Source organism: Westerdykella ornata (assembly GCF_010094085.1).
Source record: "Westerdykella ornata strain CBS 379.55 unplaced genomic scaffold EI97scaffold_23, whole genome shotgun sequence".
In the NCBI taxonomy this organism is placed as follows: Eukaryota; Fungi; Ascomycota; class Dothideomycetes; order Pleosporales; family Sporormiaceae; genus Westerdykella; species Westerdykella ornata.
Window position 1 is genome coordinate 40,236 of NW_022986873.1, and position 15,963 is coordinate 56,198.

Below are 15,963 nucleotides of genomic sequence, written 5' to 3' on the forward strand. Positions count from 1 at the left end.
AGATCGACAACGAGAGCAGGATTTCGGACATGACAACCAACACGAAGCACATGCTCACCGTACGAACCATACCCGTTGTAATATTACTGTACAGTAGGATTCCCGACTCTCCGCCGTTTTTCGACCTTCCCAATGATAGGTTAGGTTCGACAAGTAACGGATAGAATCCACTACTCAAAGTGGCCGACTGGAACCACTCGGCGCATTACCCTAGGGTAGGGAAAACGGCCCCGCAACGCCCACACCACCAGCACCGTCCTTCACCATCACACGAGTGCACTCTGTTTGGCTGTCGCAACTCTACAAGCAGGTGTCATAAGCAGAGTCGCAACTTTCCTGATTAGGCCAAAAGAGCGATGCCAACCTTTTCGTGTTCGTGCCGAGGTTTGACCAGGGTTGTCATCATGCACATGAAGAGACATGGGCCGTATACTTAACCAGGCTGCATATGCGCCGGGTTCGCGAGCGGGGTGTGAATGGAGGATCAGAGAGGCGGTCTTTTTCGTATTCGCTGTTCTCTCGTCATCTTCTCACTTTTCCTCGTCAAAGGTATGTAGGAGTGGTGGAAGTCGTCCGCCAAAACTGTTCTTTGTCCATTCATCCCAAGAGACTCCAGCAGGATATATCAACGTCACAGCGCCCCACTCCTCAAGATCATCCAAAGGACATGCTGACCTCGTTGCAGAGCTGGATTCTCTCTTCTTGACGCCTACCCATCATGCTCGACCTGATCCGCCCATGGCTCACGCCCGCCTATGCGCTCCCAGGCCTGGTGGTCTTCTGGTTCGTCTGGAAGATGCTCTCCCAGGCCTACACCACCTTTCGCGTCAGCAGCCTGGGTGCGCGTGCCCCAGTGCGAACTACGTACCTCCCTTATGGTATCGATATGCTCTACTCGCTTCTGAGCCGCGTGCTCCGGGACGAGGCGCACGAGTTCTGGTTTGATACCATGAAGAAGTATGGCAGAGGAGGTTACACCGTTGAGGCGGGGACTGGCGAGCGGGTTATCCTGACGGCGGAGCCGGAGAACATCAAGGCGGTGTTGGCGACGCAGTTCAAGGAGTATGGCAAGGGAGAGCAGTTTCACAAGGACTGGTTCGACTTCCTGGGCAACGGCATCTTCGCGGTCGATGGCACCCTCTGGCACAATTCCAGGCAGCTGATCCGGCCGCAATTCGTGAAGGACCGTCTCAGCGATTTGGAGATCTTTGAAGAGCACGTTCAGGTGCTGATGAGGAAATTGGAGGGAACCGAAGTCGACATGTTGGATATGTTCTTCAGGTTTGTTTCGAGTGACGTTCCACAGCCGCTGAGTCTGGGTTAACCGAAGCATGCAGGTACACTCTGGATGCCGCAACTCACTTTTTACTGGGCGAGAGTGTGGATAGCTTGAATCACCCGCAGACCGCATTTGCTGATGCTTTCTTCAATGTTCAGCGCGTGCAGAGCATCATTGCCAGAGTTGGGTACGTCATGATCCCCTTGCCCGTGGTGAACAGCTCTCACATCGTGGCAGCCCCCTCAACTGGCTTGTGCCGCGGAAGCGGATGGGCTTCTACGACTCTCTGAAAGTTCTCAACGATTTCGTCAATGTCTACGTGGACAAGACTCTGTCCCTTTCTCCAGCCGAACTCGAGAAGAAGACGAGTCACGACGAAGGCTACACATTCCTCCACGCCATCGCAGGCTTCACCCGTGACCGCAGCCTCCTTCGCGACCAACTCGTCTCCATTCTTCTCGCCGGCCGCGACACCACCGCCTGCACCCTTTCCTGGGTCATCTACCACCTCTCCGTGGAACCCGCCATTACTGCCAAACTACGCGCCGAGATCATCCAGACCGTCGGTCTCCAACGCACTCCCACTTACGACGACCTCAAGAACATGAAGTACCTCCAGCACATCTTGAACGAGATCCTCCGCCTCTATCCCGTCGTCCCCTTCAACGTCCGCTGTGCTCTCAAAGACACCACTCTTCCCGTCGGCGGCGGTCCCGACGGCTCCCAGCCCGTTGGAATCCCCAAGGGCACGGTAATCGGGTACTCGACACTCGTGATGCAGCGCCGTCCCGATCTATATCCGCCCCCTGAGTCAGGCTTCCCCGACATCAACAAGTTTGTGCCCGAGCGCTGGGACGACTGGACCCCCAAGTCCTGGACGTACATCCCGTTCAACGGCGGGCCCCGCATTTGCATCGGGCAGCAGTTTGCTCTTACTGAGATGGGATATACGGTGGTGAGGCTGTTGCAGAGGTTTGAGAAGATTGAGAATAGGATGAATGGTGTGGATCCCGGATTGCATTGTGATATTGTGTTGCAGCCCGCGAAACCGGTCATGGTGGCTTTCAAGTAGACGTTGTGATGCAGGGACGGGCTTTTGGGCTGGCAAAATTTCGACGTGTGCGCATCGGAGGGAAATCGAAGCGGATGGGCGTTGTGTTGGTTCTGGTTGACTTTGATAGCGAGAGAGCTACCATTTAGCATGATTGCTGATAAGCAGTTCTGACAAACAGTAACTTTGAATGTACTGTACATATCATACTTTGGGTTTCCGTGTTTTCGAAGCGGGAAGAAGTCATGTTGCCTGCGTCCCTGCGGCTTGTGACGGGATTCAATGGCATACTGCCTGGGGATGGACATGCTGTCAATTGGGGCGATTCTTCCTATCGTTGAGAGCGGCCGTGGTTAGGAGCGGCCGTGGTTAGGAAGTCGAGCTGTAAGACATATCAAAATTACAAAGATATTCTTGTTGCCCAGATACGCCTGCGCCAGAAACGCCAAAGCCATGGCGAAGGCTTTTGACCAGAATGATGCCCAAAACCTTTCCTCTATCATACCTACCGGTCCCAACGCCCGAATCCCGGATCGTGCGTTGCGCAACCTGTATGCGAGAGTGTCGTTATTCATCGTCATCCTCGTCCTGTTCATCCGTATTTGAGGGTTTTACATCCGCTTCCTCTTGATCCGCCCGTTGCTCTACCGGAGAAGCATCCCCGTCAAAGTTCGGCCTTATAACCTTGTCGCCCTTCTTCGTCAGGACCGATTCAATAAGCGGGACAGCCGACATGAGAGCATTGTACTGCTCGAGCGTGAGGGAGATGCCCTATCCAGACACACAAGATCAGCCTAGTTGGCTCGAAACACAGCTTCACATTGATCGCCCACCTTCTTCCCTGGCAGTAACTTGCCAGCATCATTTGTATAGTATTCCCGTATCCCAATCATCGTATTGCCCTTGAAGTCGCCAATGGTGACGCGTCGCAAACCGTTCGATTTGAGCTGCAACCAATCGTCAGTAACGTCTTCGGAATGAGTAGATGAGCGCATTTCGCATACCGGAACGTAGTAATCGCCCTGTTCATCCTTCTGCAGCTGCGGTACGAAGGGGGTAGTCACGTCGTCTTCTTCAGCTACGCCGCTCTTCGCCTTCTTGAATGTGCGGGGAGCGCTGTCGTCGTCGTCTGGGGAGACCCGCTTCTTGCTGTACGCTGTACCCTTTTTGAATCGCGCACCGCCTGTCATCTCGAGGGATGGATGGTAAGCCCGAAGACTTTTGTCAGTGTCTCCTGAAGTTGTGCGTCTGCGAAGTAGCTTACAGCCGTCGAAGATAACGATGAGGCGACCTCTGGATGCGCCCAAGGTTTCGGGCGACGCGTCCGTCCGAACGCGGTCAAGCGCGGTCACCTGACTATTTGTTTTCATATTATGTAAGCCGCACATTCACCCTGGTGACCAGTTGCTTGACATACGATTCCCTCTTTAAGCAGTCAATAGTGCAATTTTCTGATATCGATCCAGTTAAGGGAGCACCAGATTGGGGAGAAACGCGTTCCCCCGAGTAATCATTGGCCGACTCGAAAGCTGCGACGGGGTCACCCAGAGATAGATGCCTAGGTAGTATGCCCACACCCCGCACTCCGCAGCAAGTACAGCCCCCTTCGCACACCCAAGGTTGGGCGTACGCTTACGGGGCGAAGACATGGTCGGCCAAGTCTTCCTCGGGATGTTTCTCATCACAGGCGGATGATGGATGCCTTAAATCTGAGTACTTGCTCTGTATTCACTTATCGTGCCCCAGGAGCTGTAATTCTTAGCACTGGCCCCTATTTCAGCAGGACTCGGAATAGAACCAGTAGAAGAGAATCAACTCCTCCCGTCCAATATGGCGTCTTCACTGGAGTTGCCCTCCTCCTTCTACTGCACCCAGCCGATCGACTTCTCCAAACCCCTCGACACGGACAGTCTGAAAGAGAAAAGTGTCATCGTCACTGGAGGTGCCAACGGGATCGGCCTCGCAAGTGCAAGAGCTTTCGCAGAAGCAGGGTTAGCTTTGGTTTCTCTATGACATTACTGAAACGCACTGACACCCCCTTTCGCAGTGCCTACGTGACCATTCTAGATATCAATGAAGAAAACGGCCAGAGGGCGGCGTCTGAGCTGGGAGAAAGAGGCCTTCAGTAAAGCTCCCACTTCGGCAACTGCAACCTACGACTGATTTCCCAAGCGTTCAATTCGTCAAGACGGATACAACCTCCTTCTCTTCCCAGGTCGCAGGCTTCAAGGCCGCACTCTCCTTCTCTCCGTCCAAAACGGTCGACATCGTCCTGGCCAACGCCGGAGTGGCAGGCAGCAACTTGAAAGCGTGGCTCGAAAACGCAGCAAAGTCAACATCGGATGATCCTGAACCCCCGAGCACATTGTGCCTGGACGTCAACCTTACCGGTGTCTACTACACTGCCCACCTCTCCTTCTTCTACTTTAAGCATAACCTGCGCAAGGAGGATACGGCCGGTCCAGTGAGCAAGCAATTGATATTTGTATCTAGCTTAGCCGGATACATAGGGCTAAGCAACGTCGGCGAATACGGTGCGAGCAAATTCGGGGTTCGTGGTCTGTGGAAGGCTGTGAGACACTCGGGAGCTTTGCTTGGACCCAGTGTCCGTTACCGCTCCAACCTCATTGCACCTACCTTCATCCGTACCAACATGACAGCTGGCATTGATTCTGCCCTGGAGAAGCGTGGGATAAAGTTGGGCACGGTTGACGACGTCGTTGCAGGGGTGATGAGGGCTGCTTGCGACGAGGAAGTCAGCGGGCGAGCGATCGCTATTGCGGCAGGAATCAAGGATGCTGGAGACCAGAACTTTGATCTTTGCGATGATTGGGAAGGGCGGGATGCTGGCGGAACGCTCCTGGGCAAGATACAGGAGGGTATCCTTGGGGATATTGAAGGTTTAGGTGTTGATGCGACATGGAGGATCCATCAAGACCCCAAATCAGTATAAGCACATATCCCGGTGATATACGATGTACTCTGTTTCCAACAAGGGAAAATCGCTTCCATTACAGGTTGTACCGTCGTGCGCCGTCTCTCCAGGATTTCATAATCCTCCTGGGTCGATAACCCGACCAACGGTGCCTGGCCAACGTGCTGATAAAGCTCGCAACTGCCCAGTATCTCGCCGAATGTCACCTATAAACTATAGGAGAATGGCTTGGGAACCCTGCCTCCCCATAGTAGGGAAGACGAGAAGTAGTTGCGTATCCTCATCAAACCACATCTCTCCACATCCCAGCCCAGAGGATCCGGAATGGCAATGGAAAGTAGTTACCACGATTCGGAAGACAGAGAGTCGGAAGTCTTCATTCTGAGCTAATGGGAAGGCGTCGATAGCCGCATTGAACGTTCAGAAACGTTGTATCCATTTGATACGGCTACGCCCAGTCGCGAGGAAAGACATGTGTTGACTATGAGAAACATGCTGGATTTGATAAGAACAGCGTCCCTCTGATGGCACGTCTCGGATGGAGTAGGGCTTGATCGCCTGCTGTTGGGGGAAAGTTCGCAAGGAAACAGGTCGAAGAGGGAAATCCCACCCCAGGGAGATCCCACCCCAGGGAGAGACGGCTCCGTACCGTTCCAACAATGCGTCAGGGACGGGAAACACGCCACGGGAGGCGGGGCGATGTATCCTTCTCAACGTAACGATAGCGATATGGGAATACCCTTTCCTCAAGTTGCTGTGTGATAGCACAAGATGCTGTCGACACGCTCTTCACTCCTCCAAACTCAGACGCCCCGTGCCCAACCAAGAAGTCCACACGCCTCCAATTTCACGCGCTAGGTCTTCCGCAGTTCTGCCATCGCTGTCTTTCAGACTGCGAATGTCCGCTTTTCCTGTAAGATCGCCCCTCATAATTCCCAACTTCTGAGCCTCTTGAAACACCTCCGCTGGGAATTGGGTCATATCCAGGTTACTGGCCAGGAGCAGCAACAACCAGGCCACCTCCTGACTTCCACCTTGTACTGCAGCGTGCAAAGCGGATTGCATATCACCGATCGGATCTTGGTATCGTAGAAGCTCGTCCACATTGACCTTCCCACCATGAGTCTCTGCCTCTTCCTCCTCCCCGTCCTCCTCGTCCTCTCCTTTCAGCATGTAAACGATGGCATCCAGGTCGCCCTCGCGGCAGAATTCGAGAAAGGCGCGGCGTTTGCGGTCTTCGGGATACGCTTTTAGGTACGACTCCTCCGTGAGGAGGGGTAAGATATCGACATTTTCCTCCAACCCCCCTTCATTGTGCAACGTGCAAAGGACTTGGGGCCCAAGAGATTGTGAGGTCGTCGCGATATTGCGGCCGCAGTTAGGGCACTCGGTAATTTGATACGCTTCAAGGAGGCAAGTCCTCAATTCAATCAGCTAAGAAGCATGGAATGAGAGGAGGGAGGTCGGTACCAGTGAAAGTGGCATCCGCAGTTCAACAGCACATCGTCAGGAATTGTTTCCGGCTCGGCAGCGGGAGCTTTGCCAGAGGACGAGCCTCCCATTTCGAAGTCCTCATGTTCGTCATGCTCGAGTTCAATCACGAGTGGCTGTTGACAGCTGACACACACGGCCATCTTGCTGGATATGTTAATGTCTTCCTTGTCCGTCGTTCTCTGGGTGAGGCGCGGTAGACACCAGCTATATTTTATGGCGGGGGTTAGGTACTCGAAAACACATCCTGGTGACTTTTCCACCCCCGGAAACAACGCTAGCTGTGATCGGAATAGCTCCCCATCTCGGAACCATTCATGGACATTCACAGCTTTCCCAGTCTCTTTAGACCGTAACACCTCACCACCCGCCCTCAACAGCATATATAACGAACTAGACTCGACATTACCAGCTGTGTTAGATATCAAGTCAACTTTTACTCTCGTCTCCGAGACAGATGAAGACAGAGAAAGCCGTTGCAATTTACAGCTCTCTGAGACTGTGCAACCCTCTGTCTCTCTATCCCTTCCTCGGTGCATCGCTCCAAGGCCTCGCAGGTCTCATTTGCTTGACCATGTCCGGCTTTTCTAGATTCAAAGGCCCAGATATTTCCCCCTCTACAACCGTGCTTGATTCGCTAATCACCGAGTCTCTCTTGCCAGACGCGCTCGCTGCCACAGAAGAAGTATGCTTTGGTGCAGTAGAAATTTTTGCATATGTCTCCGGGAGTGGCTTCGCGGGATCATATATGGTTGGAATCGTTGTCCTTGGAAGTGCTGGAGCAACAGCCTGATATCCACCGCCCATTCCCAAAGCGGATGCAGTGGGCTCGAACGAGCAGCTCTTCTTCTCGCGCAAACGCCGATAGATGCCAACCAGAGTGATCATAGATGTGGTTGTTATGAGAATCCTATCACTTAGTGCCGGTCTACCAAGGTGATGAACCAAACTTGGTGACTTACCAGCTAACGCCAGCTTGAATAAGGGAACCTTTGCTAACATAGCATAGCAACGCGGTTGCAGTCAGTTCTGGGGGAGGGGACGACTCAATCGTCTTGCAAAAAGGAGCAACAATGAGAACCAGGGAAAGTGAAGCAACTAGTGCGGCTGTCGCGGATATTTTCGCACCAACATCCAACGACAGAAGAATGCTTTGGGATACTGTAAGTCTCTTGGCCCTCTGGGATAGGATACTAAACGTTCCTATGAAGACAACAATGACATTCTGCTTCGCAGTCAGTTTCCTCTAGCAAACCCATTCCAACCGACATCATACAGCGGTGAGTGTAACCCAGATTCTTGCGTTACTGCCGACAATCGATGACAGGAATTCTTGCCATTTCTTCTCGCTTTCTTCATCTAGCCGCGACATTTCCAGAATTGTGCCGCCTCGGATCCCCGCATCATCGATTATGTGCAGAGCTTTCTCTGTCAGCATGCTACGTCCCATTTCGAACAGGAGTATGCTTGCCCCATCCGCCTAGGCCGGCACCGACTATGGCGAGAATAACCACCACAGTTCTGAAGCCGGCTGAGATTGCGGCTGTAAGACCCTTCACCATGTCTTATCGCCGGAGGAACGACTGTAAAAAAAGGAATGTAAACCAGTCCTGCTGGGCGCAACTCACAGAGCGCGAGAATCAAACGAACGTCGAGGCTAGAGGTTCGAAGACGCTCAGGCTAAGGTGATATCTGGACACCATGCCTCAGTACGTACGATCTGATTATATAGCTTGCCACCTGTCAGCGCGGATAACGGAGTTTACCTGCCGAAGTTATGTGACTAGTGTCTTATAAGACTCTTGCTATCTATCAATCATGGAAACAGTCAAGCCTCAGAAAAGGTTCTACTATGCGTGGCTCAGCAAGCCTATGCTGCCATATTTCTGTACATCAGAGATAAGCCTCCGAATTATGGACAGTCCGAACCTTGATCTCCAATTACCAAGGACCCGGAGACAAGGGTCGGCGCGGTGTAGTCGGACAGGACTCATCCGATACAGGATGAACGGTCTCTAAGTGGGAAAAGGCTAAGCGTTGCATTCTAAGGGCCTCTTGCGCACGGCGACTCTTCATATGCTAACATCCTGCAAGTGATACCATCATGCGCTTGGCAGATTGGCATGATGTTGGACGTCTCAGCTTGCTCGTCGCAGAACAGCTGAAACAGTGAGCGCCTCACGCCACACTTGAAAGCATCAGAACGCCACTCCAAGACCACTAAGCCGCGGGATTTGCCTAGCATACTGCCTACCTACTTTCTCCCTAGACATTTTCAGCGCACTAGCTCTCATTGTCTGGACCGTGAATCTGATTTCACGCACCATTGCCTTCGCGGCTTGCATTAGTAGGCGCGAATCCGACAGAGATAACAGCGAACATAATCGATCAAAGTAGCACAGCTGCAGAATGGCTGTTGTCTCTCTCCATAACCCAGGAGACCCCTTTGGCCCAGGAGACCCCTTTGGTGGATCAGCTTCTTAGAACTACCCTTCACCATTGCAATCCGCCCTATCAGAGATACCGTGGGACGGAGAATGGAGAATGCTATAGTATGGAGCCCCTTTCAAAAAAAATTTCACTCGTGGGCGTGTGGGCGGCACGAGCAAAGCGGCTCGATAGCTTTAACTCCATCCCATGTGTTCCTCAGGGCCAGGGCGCTTATCAGTCCTCCCCTTAAACAAACTGCGTCTTCAAGGCAGTTAACATGATGGTCGCCAAATTCGAAGTGAAGTGAAGATGGGGCATACTATCAGTGCACAAGGACTTAAATGGAAGAAACTGGGTACGGATCGTAACAAATGCGGTCAGGAATCTCGTTATCCGTAGGACCAGTATGGAGGAGCAGAGATAAAATGCTGAACTGACCGGATATCTCGCTGCTGTGACGTGTCAACTGCTTTAAGTCACTGTAACAGCAACCTTGAACTGCCTAATGGACGAACGTCCTGTAACTGTTTTCCAGTATCAGGTCGATTTTCAATACTGGAAAATAGGAGAGAGGACTAATATAATGGGCAGTGGATAGCAAACAGTGCTGCCTATTGCAAAGGGTAGGTGCGAACGGTTTGCTTTTCTTCGAATGGCATGGATATCGGCCAAGTCAATTTAGATATTCAACTGTCGGTTGCAAAGTACAAGCACTGCATCGATATGTGGGTCATCCACATAATAACCACCTCACGGGGCTGGAAGATATGGAGATTGTCCAAAGGCAAAGCAGATGCACATAGTGAAGTAGGAAGGGACAGTACTAGGGGCTCTTGTGAATCTATTAGTAAACGAAAAAGTGGTTTAAGGGTGTGATAGGAACAAATGCATCATCAGCAAAGAGTGACTTGGTTTCACGAAAGAGGGTATTGGGAAGGAACATCCTGTCACGGAGAATTGAGAACCGCATAACCTGAACTTCTTCTTGCTAACTATTGGCTAGTCTGCATGTAATTGTCCAACAGTCCAGGTCACCGAAGGCGTACCGACAGAGGGCTGCAGCGATTGCCGCTCAGTCAAACCCGCCAACCTCCCTCAGTTGTTGATCTTGTACGAGGCGATGTTGTTCTTGGCCTTGTCGCTCATGCCTGGCAGATGCCAGTCTCCGCGGGAGCGGCCCAATTCCGTCTTGCAGTCGGTGGTGGCGTAGAGAACAACCTCAAAGTCGCCGTAGTCGGAGTACCAGTGCATGGATTCGGCTCTGTCCCTCGTGCTGGCCGAAAGCGCGGTGCATCCCTTCTTGGAATGTCCCTGATCATACCAGATCTTGTCCTTATATCCGGGTTTGTTGAAGAGATGCAGACCCCAGGCGGAGCAAAGCGGGGCGACGGCCAACAGAGCGGTGGCAATAACGACCTTCATGGTTGCAGAATTCTCGGGGCGGACCTTGATAGAAAGTCAGCCAGACGATTCTGTCAGTCGATCTCACACTGACTTGTTGTGGTCTTGACTGGATGCTCAAGCTTTCTTGACTGAGAGGTGATGTCGAGATGAATCCTGAAGTCGAGGATCACGGCGACTTATATACCTTTTTCCTCCCCTCCTTTACTCCACTTCTGATGATAACCCTTTGCTGATTTCTGAGTCCGTTCAACATCCTGGGTTCTAAACATAGCACATTTGCCTGGCCATGCGTTTGATGAGAAATCGAAATATCCCAACTCGTTCCTAAGAAACAAACAAACCGACACATACGAGCAGAGGGCTCACCGGTATCGAGAATATCGTCCGACTTCGTCCAGTTGTCTCTTGTCGGACCCCGTGGGTGAAGTCGTATTTCGTTCCTCTTTCCATTTCCTGCTCGGTTGGAGATGTTCATACGAGAAGATAACTCGTCGATATTCAGGATGGTGTCACAACTCATGTTCTTCCTGTTGAAGATGGTAAACAACTGGCGCCAAGATCGTATTACGTTGTGAACCTTCTATGTCCTGCCTAGATACAAAGGCTTAGGGTCTAGGCGATGCATACTTCGTATTCTAAATACGAGTAGTAGCGTAAGAAGCGGTTTCGCCTCAACGGACGGGCGGCTCTGGTAGATGGTTCAAATAATGTATAGGGTCTTCGGGAAATCGCTTGTTGCAGAGAAAGCGAAAGAATATGTAACGAGAATTGTCTCGATCAGTGTGTCTCTCTCTGTGCCAGCGCAACATTACATAGTATAAATTGGATTCCGTGGGTATATAATCGTGGATATCCTAGCATAGTCTTTTTAGACTGTGAACAACGTTTAAGGTACGGCCGAAAGGACCGTTATGCCCCATTTCAGCCCTAACCCCGTTCCGTTATAGCCTCACTCACGTATTGGGCGCACCTTATTAGCAAGGTGAGCTCAGCCCCATTTGCTTGGCAGGAACCCTGAAAACTAAAAGCGGACGTCCAACTTAGCCCCCTTGGCTACGTCCTCTATCCGGCGAATCCGGTGAATCAAAACTGAATCAAACAATCTAGGCAATCTCCAGGCTGAACGACGAAGCTGTTTCTCGCGGCTTCTAACAGGTTGCTTTGCAAATGAATCAAAAGGCGTGTTATCTAGGCGCCAAATGTTGCCTTGGCAAAGCCGGATTCTCGAAGACGCCGACTCCGATCGATGCTGGTGAAATGCGAGGTGTAAGTTTAGCACAACTGGCTCACATGCAGGCAGATTGTGGGGAAGAACCCCTACCCGGTATCTCGGAAGAACGGCTAGGTTGAGGGGACAGCTGGTACAACCCAATCACAATCGATGAGTCCCTGTGAAAAGCCAGGACCGACCGTCCTGCTTGCAGCATGCCCTGGGTTCGAGTCCTACTTGGCTTGTCGACCGGGCCTCACCTGTTCGGCTCAGAGCCTGTCCTTAAAGCTCCTGTCGAGAAGTTCCCGTCCACGGCGTCCGAATGCCGACAACTCACGCTGGTGGACGCAATCAGGACAGCTCGATTGGTAATGGTTTAGCTTTGTTGTGCAAGGGTCAAGGCGAAAATGATGAAGAAGATTGGGGCCTATGTGCAGTCAACGCCGACAACGTCTGAGGCTGCTCCTGATCTGGAACCTGAGACCGATCAGGAAGTGGCGAATGCAGGCGATGTGAAGGTTGAGGTCCCGCCATGTTACCCGCAGAGTTCGCGGTCAAGGCAGATGATGATCGGGGTGCGTTCCTGCGGCTGGCCTCCAGAGTGTACGCTCGGGTGCATAGCGGGGAAGAACTCTGGGGAACCCTTGGGAAGGGAAGAAGAACCCGCTGGTAAGAGGAAGCCGCCGCAAAAGACCCTCCAATGGCTTGGTGGGGTTTGGCAGGATCAAAAGGAAGAACATGGTGAAGACGGTCAAAGCAGACGTCAAGGCAGACAGAGGAAGAGGACGCAGCCGCATCGGCAGCGGAGCCGCGCAGACCCCGACGCTAAGAAAAGGAAGACCCTGAACAGTTCCTTCATGCCCAGTAGTTGCCATTTTGAGAACGGAGTGGAAGAGAAATCAGGGTGCTGATGGCGGGGTTCAGTTCGATTTCGGTTGGTGGCAGTACATACCGGCAGTACACAGTAGGCTAAGACGGAAAAGAAGACGGAAAAGAAGACGGGAAGCTACACAGGAGAAAGGACTTGGAACTCGTGTGGACAAGCCTATAAGCCGGGATTAGGACCCTGCTGGTTAAGGATTCACTCTTGGCCCGAACCTGAAGGCGCTTTTTATAGGAATATATTTGACCTAGTTGCTAGGATAACTTATGAGCTAACCGTTAAAAGAGCTAGCCAATCGGCAACTACTCGTACCACAGTATAAGGCTGTTCGTTGTCCAAAATTTACCTGTACCTATCAGTTGCCACAGCCCCTTTACACAACGCGTATAGTTGCTTGTCCACCAAAACTGGGGTCGCTTAAGGTCCCAATGCAAAGTCTGGAAACCGAAGGGGATGGGTGTCTCAGCTGATGAGAAATCATGGTCGGTCAGGTCGGCGACCTTATCCCGCCGCGTCCCGTCGACGGGAAAGATAGATATACCGCAGACAGGGGAAGGACGAACCACAGGACGAATGCGATTTTGACTGCATCCTGACTGGTGCTCACGACCTCCATCGTCCACCTCACGAACCACCTGTTCACCATGCCTTTTGCAGAATATGTACGAAGCAACCATCTCGACGTGGCAAGTCATCGCCGCTTTGATTCTTATGTACACCGCCTACGATGTTGGGCTTGCTTTGTATCATCTATTTGTTTCCACTTGCAAAGTTCCCAGGCGCCAAAGTCGCGGCTGCTACGCTGTGGTATGAGTTCTATTACGATTTCATCAAGCGGGGCAAATTTGCATGGGTAATCAGAAGAATGCATGAAGTCTACGGTCCCGTTGTTGCTTGATTTTCTCAACGCATTTCCAAAGCTAGAAAGTAAGTGTGTCAGGGTTGTCCTCAGATAACAACACAGAGAGCGCCTGGGACATCTTGTGTTCATCTGAGGGTGCAGGACGCGCTACATGAATCCTTTCAACTGCTCCTCCGTCCATGCCCAAAGCTCAGCTGCCAGCTTGTCATCCCTGGAAGCCGAGGTCCTTCGTCCTACTTTCCCCACGGGTTCGTAAAACTGACCATTCTTGATACTCTCCCTTCCCGTAGTCGCGGCCCATAGTTGGTTCTTCGAGCCTTCCGTGACGCTGACCTGTCGGCCGATAGTAGCAAGCTTGATAAAGTAGCGATAAAACGTCGAAAAACGGGATGCCATTCCTGTCTTGACGATACCAGGATGTACAGATACACTAACGATTGAAGGATAGTGCTCCGCCAGTTGCCGAGCGTAGAGGATATTCGCCAGCTTGGACTGGCCGTACCTCTTCAAAGCTCCTAAAATCCCCATGTCATGTTCAGAGCGAAGATGGGGGAAGTCGATGGTGGTAGCGAATGTGAAACCGAGAGATGTGGTGAAGACGATGCGCACATCCGAACCCGGGCTTTCTGCTGTGCGCAACAGAGTAGGCAACAGCACCTCTATCAGAAGTGCATGGGCAAGGTGATTGATGCCGAACTGGATCTCATATCCGTCTTCTGTTGTCCCTTTCGGGACGGCCATAACGCCCGCATTGCAGAAAACAAGGTCAAGACGAGAGGCTGCCGAAGCGATTGCATCTCCGGCCTTCTTTACGGATGTGAGGGAGGTGAAATCGCAAGGTATAAAGGTGACTCTGGTTTGCGTAGCAGAATTGATGGTTTGAATTAGACGGTTGGCACCATCATGGTTTCGGCCCGTGAAAAGGATATGCTCCGGGTTATGTTGGGATAGCTGTAGAACAATCTCACTGCCGAGGCCAGATGTGCCTGGAGATCTACTTCAATAAAGGAACGACCAGAGAAGAGTAGACCCTACCTCCCGTGACTAAGATGACCTTTCCGGTCAGTGCGGGGATTTGGAGTGAAGTTCCAGACTCTAATCGACCCATGACAGAGTTCTTACAGTGATAGCAGTTGTGCTCAAGGTTTGAATGTGTAATTAGAAGGCCAGGTTATCGGCACTTAACACTAGGTCGTAATTGCAGAGAGCTCACAAGCTATTTCCGACGCGGGGCTCGGTCTTGCCTCGTCCAGTCGTCGTCCACTCGTCGTCCACTCAGCTTCTAGCTTCGTACGACCTCGGAAGAGACTGACTGCATATAAGTTACTGCAAGTTTTCCATTTCCTTGTGGAACCAACTCACGAAAACCGTAAGCGTTGTCTCTGCGAATGATTATTCGTCCTGTTGGGCGTCTCGTTTCATGGAACATTTATTTACGACGTCACCCCGCTCTGACATCTTGATGCTTATTGGGTATTGGATCTCTCCTACCGTCTCCCATCCAGCCTCCCTTGGTGTCCATGAATCTTCTGATGGTGCTTAATCCCCTCGTGCGTGCTATCAGCACCTGATAAGAACCAGTATTGAGCCCTTGTTCGAAGGGGGGCCCGATTGGAGATCTCGTCAAATCAATAGATTTGTACCAGTCACTCTGTGACATCGAAAACAACCTCGCCCTCGCCTTCGGGATTCTCGAATCCTTCCCAGTACTGATCCAGGATTTCAGGCGTTATTTCCAGCGCAGAGTCGGCATCGATGCCCGCTGCTCTCCTTCGCTGGATCCGGTTCCAGATGACATCCTTGCTAGCGGGACGGAAAAAGACCAAGATCCATCTTCCTCCCTTCTCCTCCACCAGCTTCTTGAAGTAGTCGCGATCTTCCTTGCTGTATAATGCTCGATCTAAGACAATATCCCGTTCACCAGAATCCAGCAAGTCGGTCAATGTTCTCCTGATCTCGGTGTCGGCTTCCTCTGTGTACTCGTCATACTTCTCATGAGGGTAGTCGGTGCCATACAGCCCATGTTTGGCATAGACAGTGCTGTCGATGGACAAGCGAGTATAGTTTGGGTGTCGGGCAACGATAGCTTTTGCTAGTGTTGACTTGCCAGACCCGGCGATACCACATGTCATGACCACCACCGGGCGAGGGTCTTCGCGAGGGCGGGACAGCGGGAGTCGCAATTGATCCAAAACGTCCATGGAAGAAACCTTGTGTCCTGAAATGCGTCGCTCGTCCACCCTAAATGAGGCCCTTTCTATGAGTCAGTTCGAGCATTCAAAGTGTGGCGCAGCGAATGCCAAGGCGGAATATATGCTGCTGCCTCAGCGAGATGATTTGCTGGTACAGGCGTTTCGTCGATGTTCGATTCTCCTCGTCGTATCGCTATCTACATAGTTCAGTTCCTCACAAAGAAGC

General features: G+C 51.9%; 9 protein-coding genes across 9 annotated transcripts; 3 read left to right on the forward strand and 6 right to left on the reverse strand.

The window, feature by feature from the left end:
• The first annotated feature begins 373 nt into the window (after positions 1-373).
• EI97DRAFT_137988 (cytochrome P450) lies at positions 374-2,517 on the forward strand. Its single transcript, XM_033793178.1, has 4 exons — positions 374-549; positions 686-1,281; positions 1,338-1,466; positions 1,517-2,517. The coding sequence occupies exons 2-4, from the start codon at positions 719-721 to the stop codon at positions 2,349-2,351; spliced, it is 1,527 nt and encodes a 508-aa protein (XP_033651432.1). The 5' UTR covers positions 374-549; positions 686-718; the 3' UTR covers positions 2,352-2,517.
• Positions 2,518-2,897: 380 nt separating this feature from the next.
• On the reverse strand, positions 2,898-3,520 carry EI97DRAFT_382525 (uncharacterized protein; the record flags this gene model as incomplete). Its single annotated transcript, XM_033795860.1, has 3 exons — positions 2,898-3,101; positions 3,164-3,277; positions 3,335-3,520. 3 exons carry the CDS (start codon positions 3,518-3,520, stop codon positions 2,898-2,900), a joined length of 504 nt encoding a protein of 167 aa, XP_033651433.1.
• A 247-nt stretch (positions 3,521-3,767) lies between these two features.
• On the forward strand, positions 3,768-5,106 carry EI97DRAFT_403091 (NAD(P)-binding protein; the record flags this gene model as incomplete). The annotated part of the gene is made up of 3 exons (XM_033796497.1): positions 3,768-4,321; positions 4,378-4,455; positions 4,503-5,106. Coding segments are annotated over exons 1-3 (843 nt in total), but the record flags the coding sequence as incomplete, so codon positions are not given.
• A 948-nt stretch (positions 5,107-6,054) lies between these two features.
• On the reverse strand, positions 6,055-6,899 carry EI97DRAFT_382511 (uncharacterized protein; the record flags this gene model as incomplete). Its single annotated transcript, XM_033795858.1, has 2 exons — positions 6,055-6,685; positions 6,736-6,899. The coding sequence occupies 2 exons, from the start codon at positions 6,897-6,899 to the stop codon at positions 6,055-6,057; spliced, it is 795 nt and encodes a 264-aa protein (XP_033651435.1).
• A 192-nt stretch (positions 6,900-7,091) lies between these two features.
• EI97DRAFT_435543 (uncharacterized protein) lies at positions 7,092-8,444 on the reverse strand. The gene is made up of 4 exons (XM_033798885.1): positions 8,228-8,444; positions 8,033-8,178; positions 7,719-7,981; positions 7,092-7,666 (listed from the first exon to the last, which is right to left on the reverse strand). The coding sequence occupies exons 1-4, from the start codon at positions 8,316-8,318 to the stop codon at positions 7,276-7,278; spliced, it is 891 nt and encodes a 296-aa protein (XP_033651436.1). The 5' UTR covers positions 8,319-8,444; the 3' UTR covers positions 7,092-7,275.
• A 1,729-nt stretch (positions 8,445-10,173) lies between these two features.
• On the reverse strand, positions 10,174-10,726 carry EI97DRAFT_138084 (uncharacterized protein). Its single transcript, XM_033793179.1, has 2 exons — positions 10,682-10,726; positions 10,174-10,632 (listed from the first exon to the last, which is right to left on the reverse strand). The coding sequence occupies exon 2, from the start codon at positions 10,606-10,608 to the stop codon at positions 10,282-10,284; it is 327 nt and encodes a 108-aa protein (XP_033651437.1). The 5' UTR covers positions 10,609-10,632; positions 10,682-10,726; the 3' UTR covers positions 10,174-10,281.
• A 1,481-nt stretch (positions 10,727-12,207) lies between these two features.
• EI97DRAFT_444459 (uncharacterized protein) lies at positions 12,208-12,711 on the forward strand (the record flags this gene model as incomplete). The annotated part of the gene is made up of 1 exon (XM_033799904.1): positions 12,208-12,711. The coding sequence occupies one exon, from the start codon at positions 12,208-12,210 to the stop codon at positions 12,709-12,711; it is 504 nt and encodes a 167-aa protein (XP_033651438.1).
• An 824-nt stretch (positions 12,712-13,535) lies between these two features.
• On the reverse strand, positions 13,536-14,949 carry EI97DRAFT_138093 (oxidoreductase). Its single transcript, XM_033793180.1, has 3 exons — positions 14,908-14,949; positions 14,581-14,853; positions 13,536-14,531 (listed from the first exon to the last, which is right to left on the reverse strand). The coding sequence occupies exons 2-3, from the start codon at positions 14,651-14,653 to the stop codon at positions 13,693-13,695; spliced, it is 912 nt and encodes a 303-aa protein (XP_033651439.1). The 5' UTR covers positions 14,654-14,853; positions 14,908-14,949; the 3' UTR covers positions 13,536-13,692.
• Positions 14,950-15,191: 242 nt separating this feature from the next.
• Positions 15,192-15,746, reverse strand: EI97DRAFT_444461 (P-loop containing nucleoside triphosphate hydrolase protein; the record flags this gene model as incomplete). The annotated part of the gene is made up of 1 exon (XM_033799905.1): positions 15,192-15,746. One exon carries the CDS (start codon positions 15,744-15,746, stop codon positions 15,192-15,194), a length of 555 nt encoding a protein of 184 aa, XP_033651440.1.
• Between the last annotated feature and the right edge of the window lie 217 nt (positions 15,747-15,963).